This window comes from Diabrotica virgifera, chromosome 2 (assembly GCF_917563875.1).
Source record: "Diabrotica virgifera virgifera chromosome 2, PGI_DIABVI_V3a".
NCBI lineage: Eukaryota > Metazoa > Arthropoda > Insecta > Coleoptera > Chrysomelidae > Diabrotica > Diabrotica virgifera.
This window is the reverse complement of record NC_065444.1, coordinates 64394782-64413987: the sequence shown is the minus strand read 5'-3', so window position 1 is coordinate 64413987 and position 19206 is coordinate 64394782. Positions and strand designations below refer to the sequence as shown.

The 19206-nt window shown below is 42.4% G+C and overlaps 1 protein-coding gene across 1 annotated transcript in view; it reads left to right on the top strand.

The window, feature by feature from the left end:
- Positions 1-19206, top strand: part of LOC114330079 (small subunit processome component 20 homolog) — a 107008-nt gene that overhangs the window by 56343 nt on the left and 31459 nt on the right. The window contains exons 11-12 of the mRNA XM_050642607.1: positions 18007-18197; positions 18304-18559. Coding sequence (XP_050498564.1) covers positions 18007-18197; positions 18304-18559 — 447 coding nt within the window. The remainder of the gene's footprint in view (positions 1-18006; positions 18198-18303; positions 18560-19206) is intronic.

The window sequence follows — 19206 nt, the reverse complement described above, 5'->3', positions numbered from 1 at the left end:
CACCTCTACCGGTTTCGAAACTTATTAGTCTCTCATCAGGAGGCACATATGCTGCTCTCCCTGATCCAACCAAAACAAACCCCAGCGTGCAGTCCCGAATTGCAACGAACGAAATGGCATAGATGCCCTAGCGGCAACTGCTAGCAAAAGACTAAGTTTTCACTCTAATGGCATATAACATATCCCACCAGAATGAAAACAATGGGAACCTTCTCTGGTTACACCTCCGAGGCTTCTACAATTTGCAAGCCATACGGATGCTGAGACTAAGGAAGATGAGGGAATTCTACAATTTACAATTCACGTCACATCTGCTCAGCGCGGTAAAGTTCCAACGAGACTGGTTCCCTTCATACTCCACACAGAGTAAATGTAAATCAAAAATGAATAACCATTTTCAATTTCGTTGCAAAACGAAAATACAGCCGAACCATATTCCAGTCCAATCAGAGAGTGCTGCAAGCACCTCTACCGGTTTCGAAACTTATTAGTCTCTCATCAGGAGGCACATATGCTGCTCTCCCTGATCCAACCAAAACAAACCCCAGCGTGCAGTCCCGAATTGCAACGAACGAAATGGCATAGATGCCCTAGCGGCAACTGCTAGCAAAAGACTAAGTTTTCACTCTAATGGCATATAACATATCCCACCAGAATGAAAACAATGGGAACCTTCTCTGGTTACACCTCCGAGGCTTCTACAATTTGCAAGCCATACGGATGCTGAGACTAAGGAAGATGAGGGAATTCTACAATTTACAATTCACGTCACATCTGCTCAGCGCGGTAAAGTTCCAACGAGACTGGTTCCCTTCATACTCCACACAGAGTAAATGTAAATCAAAAATGAATAACCATTTTCAATTTCGTTGCAAAACGAAAATACAGCCGACCATATTCCAGTCCAATCAGAGAGTGCTGCAAGCACCTCTACCGGTTTCGAAACTTATTAGTCTCTCATCAGGAGGCACATATGCTGCTCTCCCTGATCCAACCAAAACAAACCCCAGCGTGCAGTCCCGAATTGCAACGAACGAAATGGCATAGATGCCCTAGCGGCAACTGCTAGCAAAAGACTAAGTTTTCACTCTAATGGCATATAACATATCCCACCAGAATGAAAACAATGGGAACCTTCTCTGGTTACACCTCCGAGGCTTCTACAATTTGCAAGCCATACGGATGCTGAGACTAAGGAAGATGAGGGAATTCTACAATTTACAATTCACGTCACATCTGCTCAGCGCGGTAAAGTTCCAACGAGACTGGTTCCCTTCATACTCCACACAGAGTAAATGTAAATCAAAAATGAATAACCATTTTCAATTTCGTTGCAAAACGAAAATACAGCCGAACCATATTCCAGTCCAATCAGAGAGTGCTGCAAGCACCTCTACCGGTTTCGAAACTTATTAGTCTCTCATCAGGAGGCACATATGCTGCTCTCCCTGATCCAACCAAAACAAACCCCAGCGTGCAGTCCCGAATTGCAACGAACGAAATGGCATAGATGCCCTAGCGGCAACTGCTAGCAAAAGACTAAGTTTTCACTCTAATGGCATATAACATATCCCACCAGAATGAAAACAATGGGAACCTTCTCTGGTTACACCTCCGAGGCTTCTACAATTTGCAAGCCATACGGATGCTGAGACTAAGGAAGATGAGGGAATTCTACAATTTACAATTCACGTCACATCTGCTCAGCGCGGTAAAGTTCCAACGAGACTGGTTCCCTTCATACTCCACACAGAGTAAATGTAAATCAAAAATGAATAACCATTTTCAATTTCGTTGCAAAACGAAAATACAGCCGAACCATATTCCAGTCCAATCAGAGAGTGCTGCAAGCACCTCTACCGGTTTCGAAACTTATTAGTCTCTCATCAGGAGGCACATATGCTGCTCTCCCTGATCCAACCAAAACAAACCCCAGCGTGCAGTCCCGAATTGCAACGAACGAAATGGCATAGATGCCCTAGCGGCAACTGCTAGCAAAAGACTAAGTTTTCACTCTAATGGCATATAACATATCCCACCAGAATGAAAACAATGGGAACCTTCTCTGGTTACACCTCCGAGGCTTCTACAATTTGCAAGCCATACGGATGCTGAGACTAAGGAAGATGAGGGAATTCTACAATTTACAATTCACGTCACATCTGCTCAGCGCGGTAAAGTTCCAACGAGACTGGTTCCCTTCATACTCCACACAGAGTAAATGTAAATCAAAAATGAATAACCATTTTCAATTTCGTTGCAAAACGAAAATACAGCCGAACCATATTCCAGTCCAATCAGAGAGTGCTGCAAGCACCTCTACCGGTTTCGAAACTTATTAGTCTCTCATCAGGAGGCACATATGCTGCTCTCCCTGATCCAACCAAAACAAACCCCAGCGTGCAGTCCCGAATTGCAACGAACGAAATGGCATAGATGCCCTAGCGGCAACTGCTAGCAAAAGACTAAGTTTTCACTCTAATGGCATATAACATATCCCACCAGAATGAAAACAATGGGAACCTTCTCTGGTTACACCTCCGAGGCTTCTACAATTTGCAAGCCATACGGATGCTGAGACTAAGGAAGATGAGGGAATTCTACAATTTACAATTCACGTCACATCTGCTCAGCGCGGTAAAGTTCCAACGAGACTGGTTCCCTTCATACTCCACACAGAGTAAATGTAAATCAAAAATGAATAACCATTTTCAATTTCGTTGCAAAACGAAAATACAGCCGAACCATATTCCAGTCCAATCAGAGAGTGCTGCAAGCACCTCTACCGGTTTCGAAACTTATTAGTCTCTCATCAGGAGGCACATATGCTGCTCTCCCTGATCCAACCAAAACAAACCCCAGCGTGCAGTCCCGAATTGCAACGAACGAAATGGCATAGATGCCCTAGCGGCAACTGCTAGCAAAAGACTAAGTTTTCACTCTAATGGCATATAACATATCCCACCAGAATGAAAACAATGGGAACCTTCTCTGGTTACACCTCCGAGGCTTCTACAATTTGCAAGCCATACGGATGCTGAGACTAAGGAAGATGAGGGAATTCTACAATTTACAATTCACGTCACATCTGCTCAGCGCGGTAAAGTTCCAACGAGACTGGTTCCCTTCATACTCCACACAGAGTAAATGTAAATCAAAAATGAATAACCATTTTCAATTTCGTTGCAAAACGAAAATACAGCCGAACCATATTCCAGTCCAATCAGAGAGTGCTGCAAGCACCTCTACCGGTTTCGAAACTTATTAGTCTCTCATCAGGAGGCACATATGCTGCTCTCCCTGATCCAACCAAAACAAACCCCAGCGTGCAGTCCCGAATTGCAACGAACGAAATGGCATAGATGCCCTAGCGGCAACTGCTAGCAAAAGACTAAGTTTTCACTCTAATGGCATATAACATATCCCACCAGAATGAAAACAATGGGAACCTTCTCTGGTTACACCTCCGAGGCTTCTACAATTTGCAAGCCATACGGATGCTGAGACTAAGGAAGATGAGGGAATTCTACAATTTACAATTCACGTCACATCTGCTCAGCGCGGTAAAGTTCCAACGAGACTGGTTCCCTTCATACTCCACACAGAGTAAATGTAAATCAAAAATGAATAACCATTTTCAATTTCGTTGCAAAACGAAAATACAGCCGAACCATATTCCAGTCCAATCAGAGAGTGCTGCAAGCACCTCTACCGGTTTCGAAACTTATTAGTCTCTCATCAGGAGGCACATATGCTGCTCTCCCTGATCCAACCAAAACAAACCCCAGCGTGCAGTCCCGAATTGCAACGAACGAAATGGCATAGATGCCCTAGCGGCAACTGCTAGCAAAAGACTAAGTTTTCACTCTAATGGCATATAACATATCCCACCAGAATGAAAACAATGGGAACCTTCTCTGGTTACACCTCCGAGGCTTCTACAATTTGCAAGCCATACGGATGCTGAGACTAAGGAAGATGAGGGAATTCTACAATTTACAATTCACGTCACATCTGCTCAGCGCGGTAAAGTTCCAACGAGACTGGTTCCCTTCATACTCCACACAGAGTAAATGTAAATCAAAAATGAATAACCATTTTCAATTTCGTTGCAAAACGAAAATACAGCCGAACCATATTCCAGTCCAATCAGAGAGTGCTGCAAGCACCTCTACCGGTTTCGAAACTTATTAGTCTCTCATCAGGAGGCACATATGCTGCTCTCCCTGATCCAACCAAAACAAACCCCAGCGTGCAGTCCCGAATTGCAACGAACGAAATGGCATAGATGCCCTAGCGGCAACTGCTAGCAAAAGACTAAGTTTTCACTCTAATGGCATATAACATATCCCACCAGAATGAAAACAATGGGAACCTTCTCTGGTTACACCTCCGAGGCTTCTACAATTTGCAAGCCATACGGATGCTGAGACTAAGGAAGATGAGGGAATTCTACAATTTACAATTCACGTCACATCTGCTCAGCGCGGTAAAGTTCCAACGAGACTGGTTCCCTTCATACTCCACACAGAGTAAATGTAAATCAAAAATGAATAACCATTTTCAATTTCGTTGCAAAACGAAAATACAGCCGAACCATATTCCAGTCCAATCAGAGAGTGCTGCAAGCACCTCTACCGGTTTCGAAACTTATTAGTCTCTCATCAGGAGGCACATATGCTGCTCTCCCTGATCCAACCAAAACAAACCCCAGCGTGCAGTCCCGAATTGCAACGAACGAAATGGCATAGATGCCCTAGCGGCAACTGCTAGCAAAAGACTAAGTTTTCACTCTAATGGCATATAACATATCCCACCAGAATGAAAACAATGGGAACCTTCTCTGGTTACACCTCCGAGGCTTCTACAATTTGCAAGCCATACGGATGCTGAGACTAAGGAAGATGAGGGAATTCTACAATTTACAATTCACGTCACATCTGCTCAGCGCGGTAAAGTTCCAACGAGACTGGTTCCCTTCATACTCCACACAGAGTAAATGTAAATCAAAAATGAATAACCATTTTCAATTTCGTTGCAAAACGAAAATACAGCCGAACCATATTCCAGTCCAATCAGAGAGTGCTGCAAGCACCTCTACCGGTTTCGAAACTTATTAGTCTCTCATCAGGAGGCACATATGCTGCTCTCCCTGATCCAACCAAAACAAACCCCAGCGTGCAGTCCCGAATTGCAACGAACGAAATGGCATAGATGCCCTAGCGGCAACTGCTAGCAAAAGACTAAGTTTTCACTCTAATGGCATATAACATATCCCACCAGAATGAAAACAATGGGAACCTTCTCTGGTTACACCTCCGAGGCTTCTACAATTTGCAAGCCATACGGATGCTGAGACTAAGGAAGATGAGGGAATTCTACAATTTACAATTCACGTCACATCTGCTCAGCGCGGTAAAGTTCCAACGAGACTGGTTCCCTTCATACTCCACACAGAGTAAATGTAAATCAAAAATGAATAACCATTTTCAATTTCGTTGCAAAACGAAAATACAGCCGAACCATATTCCAGTCCAATCAGAGAGTGCTGCAAGCACCTCTACCGGTTTCGAAACTTATTAGTCTCTCATCAGGAGGCACATATGCTGCTCTCCCTGATCCAACCAAAACAAACCCCAGCGTGCAGTCCCGAATTGCAACGAACGAAATGGCATAGATGCCCTAGCGGCAACTGCTAGCAAAAGACTAAGTTTTCACTCTAATGGCATATAACATATCCCACCAGAATGAAAACAATGGGAACCTTCTCTGGTTACACCTCCGAGGCTTCTACAATTTGCAAGCCATACGGATGCTGAGACTAAGGAAGATGAGGGAATTCTACAATTTACAATTCACGTCACATCTGCTCAGCGCGGTAAAGTTCCAACGAGACTGGTTCCCTTCATACTCCACACAGAGTAAATGTAAATCAAAAATGAATAACCATTTTCAATTTCGTTGCAAAACGAAAATACAGCCGAACCATATTCCAGTCCAATCAGAGAGTGCTGCAAGCACCTCTACCGGTTTCGAAACTTATTAGTCTCTCATCAGGAGGCACATATGCTGCTCTCCCTGATCCAACCAAAACAAACCCCAGCGTGCAGTCCCGAATTGCAACGAACGAAATGGCATAGATGCCCTAGCGGCAACTGCTAGCAAAAGACTAAGTTTTCACTCTAATGGCATATAACATATCCCACCAGAATGAAAACAATGGGAACCTTCTCTGGTTACACCTCCGAGGCTTCTACAATTTGCAAGCCATACGGATGCTGAGACTAAGGAAGATGAGGGAATTCTACAATTTACAATTCACGTCACATCTGCTCAGCGCGGTAAAGTTCCAACGAGACTGGTTCCCTTCATACTCCACACAGAGTAAATGTAAATCAAAAATGAATAACCATTTTCAATTTCGTTGCAAAACGAAAATACAGCCGAACCATATTCCAGTCCAATCAGAGAGTGCTGCAAGCACCTCTACCGGTTTCGAAACTTATTAGTCTCTCATCAGGAGGCACATATGCTGCTCTCCCTGATCCAACCAAAACAAACCCCAGCGTGCAGTCCCGAATTGCAACGAACGAAATGGCATAGATGCCCTAGCGGCAACTGCTAGCAAAAGACTAAGTTTTCACTCTAATGGCATATAACATATCCCACCAGAATGAAAACAATGGGAACCTTCTCTGGTTACACCTCCGAGGCTTCTACAATTTGCAAGCCATACGGATGCTGAGACTAAGGAAGATGAGGGAATTCTACAATTTACAATTCACGTCACATCTGCTCAGCGCGGTAAAGTTCCAACGAGACTGGTTCCCTTCATACTCCACACAGAGTAAATGTAAATCAAAAATGAATAACCATTTTCAATTTCGTTGCAAAACGAAAATACAGCCGAACCATATTCCAGTCCAATCAGAGAGTGCTGCAAGCACCTCTACCGGTTTCGAAACTTATTAGTCTCTCATCAGGAGGCACATATGCTGCTCTCCCTGATCCAACCAAAACAAACCCCAGCGTGCAGTCCCGAATTGCAACGAACGAAATGGCATAGATGCCCTAGCGGCAACTGCTAGCAAAAGACTAAGTTTTCACTCTAATGGCATATAACATATCCCACCAGAATGAAAACAATGGGAACCTTCTCTGGTTACACCTCCGAGGCTTCTACAATTTGCAAGCCATACGGATGCTGAGACTAAGGAAGATGAGGGAATTCTACAATTTACAATTCACGTCACATCTGCTCAGCGCGGTAAAGTTCCAACGAGACTGGTTCCCTTCATACTCCACACAGAGTAAATGTAAATCAAAAATGAATAACCATTTTCAATTTCGTTGCAAAACGAAAATACAGCCGAACCATATTCCAGTCCAATCAGAGAGTGCTGCAAGCACCTCTACCGGTTTCGAAACTTATTAGTCTCTCATCAGGAGGCACATATGCTGCTCTCCCTGATCCAACCAAAACAAACCCCAGCGTGCAGTCCCGAATTGCAACGAACGAAATGGCATAGATGCCCTAGCGGCAACTGCTAGCAAAAGACTAAGTTTTCACTCTAATGGCATATAACATATCCCACCAGAATGAAAACAATGGGAACCTTCTCTGGTTACACCTCCGAGGCTTCTACAATTTGCAAGCCATACGGATGCTGAGACTAAGGAAGATGAGGGAATTCTACAATTTACAATTCACGTCACATCTGCTCAGCGCGGTAAAGTTCCAACGAGACTGGTTCCCTTCATACTCCACACAGAGTAAATGTAAATCAAAAATGAATAACCATTTTCAATTTCGTTGCAAAACGAAAATACAGCCGAACCATATTCCAGTCCAATCAGAGAGTGCTGCAAGCACCTCTACCGGTTTCGAAACTTATTAGTCTCTCATCAGGAGGCACATATGCTGCTCTCCCTGATCCAACCAAAACAAACCCCAGCGTGCAGTCCCGAATTGCAACGAACGAAATGGCATAGATGCCCTAGCGGCAACTGCTAGCAAAAGACTAAGTTTTCACTCTAATGGCATATAACATATCCCACCAGAATGAAAACAATGGGAACCTTCTCTGGTTACACCTCCGAGGCTTCTACAATTTGCAAGCCATACGGATGCTGAGACTAAGGAAGATGAGGGAATTCTACAATTTACAATTCACGTCACATCTGCTCAGCGCGGTAAAGTTCCAACGAGACTGGTTCCCTTCATACTCCACACAGAGTAAATGTAAATCAAAAATGAATAACCATTTTCAATTTCGTTGCAAAACGAAAATACAGCCGAACCATATTCCAGTCCAATCAGAGAGTGCTGCAAGCACCTCTACCGGTTTCGAAACTTATTAGTCTCTCATCAGGAGGCACATATGCTGCTCTCCCTGATCCAACCAAAACAAACCCCAGCGTGCAGTCCCGAATTGCAACGAACGAAATGGCATAGATGCCCTAGCGGCAACTGCTAGCAAAAGACTAAGTTTTCACTCTAATGGCATATAACATATCCCACCAGAATGAAAACAATGGGAACCTTCTCTGGTTACACCTCCGAGGCTTCTACAATTTGCAAGCCATACGGATGCTGAGACTAAGGAAGATGAGGGAATTCTACAATTTACAATTCACGTCACATCTGCTCAGCGCGGTAAAGTTCCAACGAGACTGGTTCCCTTCATACTCCACACAGAGTAAATGTAAATCAAAAATGAATAACCATTTTCAATTTCGCTGCACGCTGGGGTTTGTTTTGGTTGGATCAGGGAGAGCAGCATATGTGCCTCCTGATGAGAGACTAATAAGTTTCGAAACCGGTAGAGGTGCTTGCAGCACTCTCTGATTGGACTGGAATATGGTTCGGCTGTATTTTCGTTTTGCAACGAAATTGAAAATGGTTATTCATTTTTGATTTACATTTACTCTGTGTGGAGTATGAAGGGAACCAGTCTCGTTGGAACTTTACCGCGCTGAGCAGATGTGACGTGAATTGTAAATTGTAGAATTCCCTCATCTTCCTTAGTCTCAGCATCCGTATGGCTTGCAAATTGTAGAAGCCTCGGAGGTGTAACCAGAGAAGGTTCCCATTGTTTTCATTCTGGTGGGATATGTTATATGCCATTAGAGTGAAAACTTAGTCTTTTGCTAGCAGTTGCCGCTAGGGCATCTATGCCATTTCGTTCGTTGCAATTCGGGACTGCACGCTGGGGTTTGTTTTGGTTGGATCAGGGAGAGCAGCATATGTGCCTCCTGATGAGAGACTAATAAGTTTCGAAACCGGTAGAGGTGCTTGCAGCACTCTCTGATTGGACTGGAATATGGTTCGGCTGTATTTTCGTTTTGCAACGAAATTGAAAATGGTTATTCATTTTTGATTTACATTTACTCTGTGTGGAGTATGAAGGGAACCAGTCTCGTTGGAACTTTACCGCGCTGAGCAGATGTGACGTGAATTGTAAATTGTAGAATTCCCTCATCTTCCTTAGTCTCAGCATCCGTATGGCTTGCAAATTGTAGAAGCCTCGGAGGTGTAACCAGAGAAGGTTCCCATTGTTTTCATTCTGGTGGGATATGTTATATGCCATTAGAGTGAAAACTTAGTCTTTTGCTAGCAGTTGCCGCTAGGGCATCTATGCCATTTCGTTCGTTGCAATTCGGGACTGCACGCTGGGGTTTGTTTTGGTTGGATCAGGGAGAGCAGCATATGTGCCTCCTGATGAGAGACTAATAAGTTTCGAAACCGGTAGAGGTGCTTGCAGCACTCTCTGATTGGACTGGAATATGGTTCGGCTGTATTTTCGTTTTGCAACGAAATTGAAAATGGTTATTCATTTTTGATTTACATTTACTCTGTGTGGAGTATGAAGGGAACCAGTCTCGTTGGAACTTTACCGCGCTGAGCAGATGTGACGTGAATTGTAAATTGTAGAATTCCCTCATCTTCCTTAGTCTCAGCATCCGTATGGCTTGCAAATTGTAGAAGCCTCGGAGGTGTAACCAGAGAAGGTTCCCATTGTTTTCATTCTGGTGGGATATGTTATATGCCATTAGAGTGAAAACTTAGTCTTTTGCTAGCAGTTGCCGCTAGGGCATCTATGCCATTTCGTTCGTTGCAATTCGGGACTGCACGCTGGGGTTTGTTTTGGTTGGATCAGGGAGAGCAGCATATGTGCCTCCTGATGAGAGACTAATAAGTTTCGAAACCGGTAGAGGTGCTTGCAGCACTCTCTGATTGGACTGGAATATGGTTCGGCTGTATTTTCGTTTTGCAACGAAATTGAAAATGGTTATTCATTTTTGATTTACATTTACTCTGTGTGGAGTATGAAGGGAACCAGTCTCGTTGGAACTTTACCGCGCTGAGCAGATGTGACGTGAATTGTAAATTGTAGAATTCCCTCATCTTCCTTAGTCTCAGCATCCGTATGGCTTGCAAATTGTAGAAGCCTCGGAGGTGTAACCAGAGAAGGTTCCCATTGTTTTCATTCTGGTGGGATATGTTATATGCCATTAGAGTGAAAACTTAGTCTTTTGCTAGCAGTTGCCGCTAGGGCATCTATGCCATTTCGTTCGTTGCAATTCGGGACTGCACGCTGGGGTTTGTTTTGGTTGGATCAGGGAGAGCAGCATATGTGCCTCCTGATGAGAGACTAATAAGTTTCGAAACCGGTAGAGGTGCTTGCAGCACTCTCTGATTGGACTGGAATATGGTTCGGCTGTATTTTCGTTTTGCAACGAAATTGAAAATGGTTATTCATTTTTGATTTACATTTACTCTGTGTGGAGTATGAAGGGAACCAGTCTCGTTGGAACTTTACCGCGCTGAGCAGATGTGACGTGAATTGTAAATTGTAGAATTCCCTCATCTTCCTTAGTCTCAGCATCCGTATGGCTTGCAAATTGTAGAAGCCTCGGAGGTGTAACCAGAGAAGGTTCCCATTGTTTTCATTCTGGTGGGATATGTTATATGCCATTAGAGTGAAAACTTAGTCTTTTGCTAGCAGTTGCCGCTAGGGCATCTATGCCATTTCGTTCGTTGCAATTCGGGACTGCACGCTGGGGTTTGTTTTGGTTGGATCAGGGAGAGCAGCATATGTGCCTCCTGATGAGAGACTAATAAGTTTCGAAACCGGTAGAGGTGCTTGCAGCACTCTCTGATTGGACTGGAATATGGTTCGGCTGTATTTTCGTTTTGCAACGAAATTGAAAATGGTTATTCATTTTTGATTTACATTTACTCTGTGTGGAGTATGAAGGGAACCAGTCTCGTTGGAACTTTACCGCGCTGAGCAGATGTGACGTGAATTGTAAATTGTAGAATTCCCTCATCTTCCTTAGTCTCAGCATCCGTATGGCTTGCAAATTGTAGAAGCCTCGGAGGTGTAACCAGAGAAGGTTCCCATTGTTTTCATTCTGGTGGGATATGTTATATGCCATTAGAGTGAAAACTTAGTCTTTTGCTAGCAGTTGCCGCTAGGGCATCTATGCCATTTCGTTCGTTGCAATTCGGGACTGCACGCTGGGGTTTGTTTTGGTTGGATCAGGGAGAGCAGCATATGTGCCTCCTGATGAGAGACTAATAAGTTTCGAAACCGGTAGAGGTGCTTGCAGCACTCTCTGATTGGACTGGAATATGGTTCGGCTGTATTTTCGTTTTGCAACGAAATTGAAAATGGTTATTCATTTTTGATTTACATTTACTCTGTGTGGAGTATGAAGGGAACCAGTCTCGTTGGAACTTTACCGCGCTGAGCAGATGTGACGTGAATTGTAAATTGTAGAATTCCCTCATCTTCCTTAGTCTCAGCATCCGTATGGCTTGCAAATTGTAGAAGCCTCGGAGGTGTAACCAGAGAAGGTTCCCATTGTTTTCATTCTGGTGGGATATGTTATATGCCATTAGAGTGAAAACTTAGTCTTTTGCTAGCAGTTGCCGCTAGGGCATCTATGCCATTTCGTTCGTTGCAATTCGGGACTGCACGCTGGGGTTTGTTTTGGTTGGATCAGGGAGAGCAGCATATGTGCCTCCTGATGAGAGACTAATAAGTTTCGAAACCGGTAGAGGTGCTTGCAGCACTCTCTGATTGGACTGGAATATGGTTCGGCTGTATTTTCGTTTTGCAACGAAATTGAAAATGGTTATTCATTTTTGATTTACATTTACTCTGTGTGGAGTATGAAGGGAACCAGTCTCGTTGGAACTTTACCGCGCTGAGCAGATGTGACGTGAATTGTAAATTGTAGAATTCCCTCATCTTCCTTAGTCTCAGCATCCGTATGGCTTGCAAATTGTAGAAGCCTCGGAGGTGTAACCAGAGAAGGTTCCCATTGTTTTCATTCTGGTGGGATATGTTATATGCCATTAGAGTGAAAACTTAGTCTTTTGCTAGCAGTTGCCGCTAGGGCATCTATGCCATTTCGTTCGTTGCAATTCGGGACTGCACGCTGGGGTTTGTTTTGGTTGGATCAGGGAGAGCAGCATATGTGCCTCCTGATGAGAGACTAATAAGTTTCGAAACCGGTAGAGGTGCTTGCAGCACTCTCTGATTGGACTGGAATATGGTTCGGCTGTATTTTCGTTTTGCAACGAAATTGAAAATGGTTATTCATTTTTGATTTACATTTACTCTGTGTGGAGTATGAAGGGAACCAGTCTCGTTGGAACTTTACCGCGCTGAGCAGATGTGACGTGAATTGTAAATTGTAGAATTCCCTCATCTTCCTTAGTCTCAGCATCCGTATGGCTTGCAAATTGTAGAAGCCTCGGAGGTGTAACCAGAGAAGGTTCCCATTGTTTTCATTCTGGTGGGATATGTTATATGCCATTAGAGTGAAAACTTAGTCTTTTGCTAGCAGTTGCCGCTAGGGCATCTATGCCATTTCGTTCGTTGCAATTCGGGACTGCACGCTGGGGTTTGTTTTGGTTGGATCAGGGAGAGCAGCATATGTGCCTCCTGATGAGAGACTAATAAGTTTCGAAACCGGTAGAGGTGCTTGCAGCACTCTCTGATTGGACTGGAATATGGTTCGGCTGTATTTTCGTTTTGCAACGAAATTGAAAATGGTTATTCATTTTTGATTTACATTTACTCTGTGTGGAGTATGAAGGGAACCAGTCTCGTTGGAACTTTACCGCGCTGAGCAGATGTGACGTGAATTGTAAATTGTAGAATTCCCTCATCTTCCTTAGTCTCAGCATCCGTATGGCTTGCAAATTGTAGAAGCCTCGGAGGTGTAACCAGAGAAGGTTCCCATTGTTTTCATTCTGGTGGGATATGTTATATGCCATTAGAGTGAAAACTTAGTCTTTTGCTAGCAGTTGCCGCTAGGGCATCTATGCCATTTCGTTCGTTGCAATTCGGGACTGCACGCTGGGGTTTGTTTTGGTTGGATCAGGGAGAGCAGCATATGTGCCTCCTGATGAGAGACTAATAAGTTTCGAAACCGGTAGAGGTGCTTGCAGCACTCTCTGATTGGACTGGAATATGGTTCGGCTGTATTTTCGTTTTGCAACGAAATTGAAAATGGTTATTCATTTTTGATTTACATTTACTCTGTGTGGAGTATGAAGGGAACCAGTCTCGTTGGAACTTTACCGCGCTGAGCAGATGTGACGTGAATTGTAAATTGTAGAATTCCCTCATCTTCCTTAGTCTCAGCATCCGTATGGCTTGCAAATTGTAGAAGCCTCGGAGGTGTAACCAGAGAAGGTTCCCATTGTTTTCATTCTGGTGGGATATGTTATATGCCATTAGAGTGAAAACTTAGTCTTTTGCTAGCAGTTGCCGCTAGGGCATCTATGCCATTTCGTTCGTTGCAATTCGGGACTGCACGCTGGGGTTTGTTTTGGTTGGATCAGGGAGAGCAGCATATGTGCCTCCTGATGAGAGACTAATAAGTTTCGAAACCGGTAGAGGTGCTTGCAGCACTCTCTGATTGGACTGGAATATGGTTCGGCTGTATTTTCGTTTTGCAACGAAATTGAAAATGGTTATTCATTTTTGATTTACATTTACTCTGTGTGGAGTATGAAGGGAACCAGTCTCGTTGGAACTTTACCGCGCTGAGCAGATGTGACGTGAATTGTAAATTGTAGAATTCCCTCATCTTCCTTAGTCTCAGCATCCGTATGGCTTGCAAATTGTAGAAGCCTCGGAGGTGTAACCAGAGAAGGTTCCCATTGTTTTCATTCTGGTGGGATATGTTATATGCCATTAGAGTGAAAACTTAGTCTTTTGCTAGCAGTTGCCGCTAGGGCATCTATGCCATTTCGTTCGTTGCAATTCGGGACTGCACGCTGGGGTTTGTTTTGGTTGGATCAGGGAGAGCAGCATATGTGCCTCCTGATGAGAGACTAATAAGTTTCGAAACCGGTAGAGGTGCTTGCAGCACTCTCTGATTGGACTGGAATATGGTTCGGCTGTATTTTCGTTTTGCAACGAAATTGAAAATGGTTATTCATTTTTGATTTACATTTACTCTGTGTGGAGTATGAAGGGAACCAGTCTCGTTGGAACTTTACCGCGCTGAGCAGATGTGACGTGAATTGTAAATTGTAGAATTCCCTCATCTTCCTTAGTCTCAGCATCCGTATGGCTTGCAAATTGTAGAAGCCTCGGAGGTGTAACCAGAGAAGGTTCCCATTGTTTTCATTCTGGTGGGATATGTTATATGCCATTAGAGTGAAAACTTAGTCTTTTGCTAGCAGTTGCCGCTAGGGCATCTATGCCATTTCGTTCGTTGCAATTCGGGACTGCACGCTGGGGTTTGTTTTGGTTGGATCAGGGAGAGCAGCATATGTGCCTCCTGATGAGAGACTAATAAGTTTCGAAACCGGTAGAGGTGCTTGCAGCACTCTCTGATTGGACTGGAATATGGTTCGGCTGTATTTTCGTTTTGCAACGAAATTGAAAATGGTTATTCATTTTTGATTTACATTTACTCTGTGTGGAGTATGAAGGGAACCAGTCTCGTTGGAACTTTACCGCGCTGAGCAGATGTGACGTGAATTGTAAATTGTAGAATTCCCTCATCTTCCTTAGTCTCAGCATCCGTATGGCTTGCAAATTGTAGAAGCCTCGGAGGTGTAACCAGAGAAGGTTCCCATTGTTTTCATTCTGGTGGGATATGTTATATGCCATTAGAGTGAAAACTTAGTCTTTTGCTAGCAGTTGCCGCTAGGGCATCTATGCCATTTCGTTCGTTGCAATTCGGGACTGCACGCTGGGGTTTGTTTTGGTTGGATCAGGGAGAGCAGCATATGTGCCTCCTGATGAGAGACTAATAAGTTTCGAAACCGGTAGAGGTGCTTGCAGCACTCTCTGATTGGACTGGAATATGGTTCGGCTGTATTTTCGTTTTGCAACGAAATTGAAAATGGTTATTCATTTTTGATTTACATTTACTCTGTGTGGAGTATGAAGGGAACCAGTCTCGTTGGAACTTTACCGCGCTGAGCAGATGTGACGTGAATTGTAAATTGTAGAATTCCCTCATCTTCCTTAGTCTCAGCATCCGTATGGCTTGCAAATTGTAGAAGCCTCGGAGGTGTAACCAGAGAAGGTTCCCATTGTTTTCATTCTGGTGGGATATGTTATATGCCATTAGAGTGAAAACTTAGTCTTTTGCTAGCAGTTGCCGCTAGGGCATCTATGCCATTTCGTTCGTTGCAATTCGGGACTGCACGCTGGGGTTTGTTTTGGTTGGATCAGGGAGAGCAGCATATGTGCCTCCTGATGAGAGACTAATAAGTTTCGAAACCGGTAGAGGTGCTTGCAGCACTCTCTGATTGGACTGGAATATGGTTCGGCTGTATTTTCGTTTTGCAACGAAATTGAAAATGGTTATTCATTTTTGATTTACATTTACTCTGTGTGGAGTATGAAGGGAACCAGTCTCGTTGGAACTTTACCGCGCTGAGCAGATGTGACGTGAATTGTAAATTGTAGAATTCCCTCATCTTCCTTAGTCTCAGCATCCGTATGGCTTGCAAATTGTAGAAGCCTCGGAGGTGTAACCAGAGAAGGTTCCCATTGTTTTCATTCTGGTGGGATATGTTATATGCCATTAGAGTGAAAACTTAGTCTTTTGCTAGCAGTTGCCGCTAGGGCATCTATGCCATTTCGTTCGTTGCAATTCGGGACTGCACGCTGGGGTTTGTTTTGGTTGGATCAGGGAGAGCAGCATATGTGCCTCCTGATGAGAGACTAATAAGTTTCGAAACCGGTAGAGGTGCTTGCAGCACTCTCTGATTGGACTGGAATATGGTTCGGCTGTATTTTCGTTTTGCAACGAAATTGAAAATGGTTATTCATTTTTGATTTACATTTACTCTGTGTGGAGTATGAAGGGAACCAGTCTCGTTGGAACTTTACCGCGCTGAGCAGATGTGACGTGAATTGTAAATTGTAGAATTCCCTCATCTTCCTTAGTCTCAGCATCCGTATGGCTTGCAAATTGTAGAAGCCTCGGAGGTGTAACCAGAGAAGGTTCCCATTGTTTTCATTCTGGTGGGATATGTTATATGCCATTAGAGTGAAAACTTAGTCTTTTGCTAGCAGTTGCCGCTAGGGCATCTATGCCATTTCGTTCGTTGCAATTCGGGACTGCACGCTGGGGTTTGTTTTGGTTGGATCAGGGAGAGCAGCATATGTGCCTCCTGATGAGAGACTAATAAGTTTCGAAACCGGTAGAGGTGCTTGCAGCACTCTCTGATTGGACTGGAATATGGTTCGGCTGTATTTTCGTTTTGCAACGAAATTGAAAATGGTTATTCATTTTTAATAAAAATAAATTTTACAAAATTTATCAAAATAGAAAATATAGAAAGAAGTTTTTTTGAATAAAATGGATTATGGTCTTAATATGGTTTAGTTTCTTATTTTATTTTTCGACACTCACGAAATTTTTGACAAGCATTGACTTTTTGAGATTTTTTGACTTTGACATTTATCAAATCCGTACGACATTGCAATTTTACAGTATTACAATATAAAAATTAAAGTGTAAACTGTATTCAGTGACCGTAACTGTACATAGGTAACTGAGGTTCAATCAACCTATTTTTGACCATAGAATCTGTGGTATAATTTTATGACCAATCTTTTCGGGACGTCCTGTATAGCTCTGTTTTTTTCTTTTGATATGGATTTTGACCAAAGTAGTGAGTTCAAAGCTCCTATTACTTTCTTTCTACGATTTCAAATTCTGTCCTTCCACTTTTTTGGATTCTCGTTCCAAGGTATACATACAGAGCTTGGTTCAATAACCATATCATTATCTAGTTGTAACTCACTTTTCTCTCCTCCTATATACATATATTTGGTTTTCTCTATATTGACGTATAGGCCCCATTTTTTGTACTCCCGAAACAGCCGGTTTGTGATAAATATTAGATCATCTTTATCCTGTGCAATCACCACCTGATCGTCAGCAAAATGTATATAGTGTTGAGTCATCGTTTAGCTGTATGCCATGCCAGAACATGATTTCCACCATTTATTCAAGTCCTCATTTATATAGATTTTAAACAGTATTGGTGATAAGATGCATCCCTGTCGTAGTCCCTTATTCACCATGAAGCTATCGGATAACCTGTTGTTGATTTTTGTGTTTGATTGGGTGTTGTTATAGAATTTTTGCACTGCTTTTATTTATTTATTTCCAGGACTTGCCATAATTTACACAATGGTACAGTATCATATGTCTTAGTTAGATCGACGAATAGTCGATGTCTTTCTCTGTCTCTGACTACTTTTTTTTTTCGATGAGTTAGTTGAGCCTGAAGATGTCGTCGATGCAGGATCTTCATGCACGGGATCCTGCTTGTTGTTCGATCTCTAAAGGTGCATATTCATTTTAATAAGACAATTAACATAATTAACACCACTTAATACATCAAACATATATTATACGTGAATTGTACATAAACATATATGTACAATTGTTAAATTCAAATTGTAGTGATATAAAATTTGCAATTAATCTTTTACTTATTTTTAGTTGGTGCTAATTCCAAAATTACACAAATCTCTTGCGGAAATGACGCATCATGAAAGTTCGCATAAAGTAAATAGAAAGAAGTTGGGATTTGAGAGAGAAGAAGAAGATCTTTTACGTGTACCGATTTCTTTAGCATTGGTTAAGTTGTTGCAAAAGTTACCAGAAAGCATTTTGGAACAGAATTTGCCAGGGTAATAAACCGTATTTTTATACCCAAAAAAAAAACGTATGATGTATTACAAACCTTATTTTCTGTTGGCATTATGCAACCTTAATTCAACTTCTATCTATTTCTAGGGTGTTTATGAAGGCGTGTACATTTTTGAGATCGCACCTCGAAAGCGTAAGAAAGGTCGCAAAAGAAACCCTTCAGAAGATTATGATTACCCTAGGACCTAAATATCTTTCACTGCTCATAGGCGAAATGTCGCCTTTATTAGGAAGAGGATATCAAGTTCACGTTTTAGTTTTCACCATTCATGGAGTTCTTAGTTGTTTGAAAGAGTACTACAAGCCGTCGGATATAGACCAAATATTGTTGACAGTGTTAGATGTAAGTATTATAATATTATCCTTTTTGAACTGTCCAGTTGTTCTACAGTAGATGATCAAATTATTAAAATAGCCTTTTCAAATTAAGTCTCTTTTTGAAGATATTCTTCTTTAGCGGCGATTCGATTGAGGGTAAAATTGTACATAAATCTGCGCGCCTGCGCACACAGACATCATGTAGTTCATTGCTAATCTTTCAAGATAGGTATGTATGTATCTGTAACCGTGCAAATAGGGCATTCAAAGAATATATTAGTGTTTTTAGTAAATGTATTATTTATTATAAACCTTGTGTTTTTGGATTTGTGTTTCTCTGTAGTAAAATAATAAAATATTATGTAGGAATAACATTTTTACACTATTTGTCGCCGTGTTGTGTAATTATATCCGAAACATACACGTCAATTACAAGGACCTCGCTGGAGTAGTTGGTAGGGCGTTAGCTCCGAGATTGGAAGGACGCGGGTTCGAATCCTGGGCGATTCATATATTTTTTTTATTTTTGGTTGTTTTAATAAAAATTTTTTGAAAGTGGTAGATAAGAAAGTTAGTTTCATTTTTAAATAAAATACAAATAACCTATTAAGTATATTTACTTCGTTTAAATTACCTATATAATAGAAGAATATCTTCTTACGTGCGTACAAA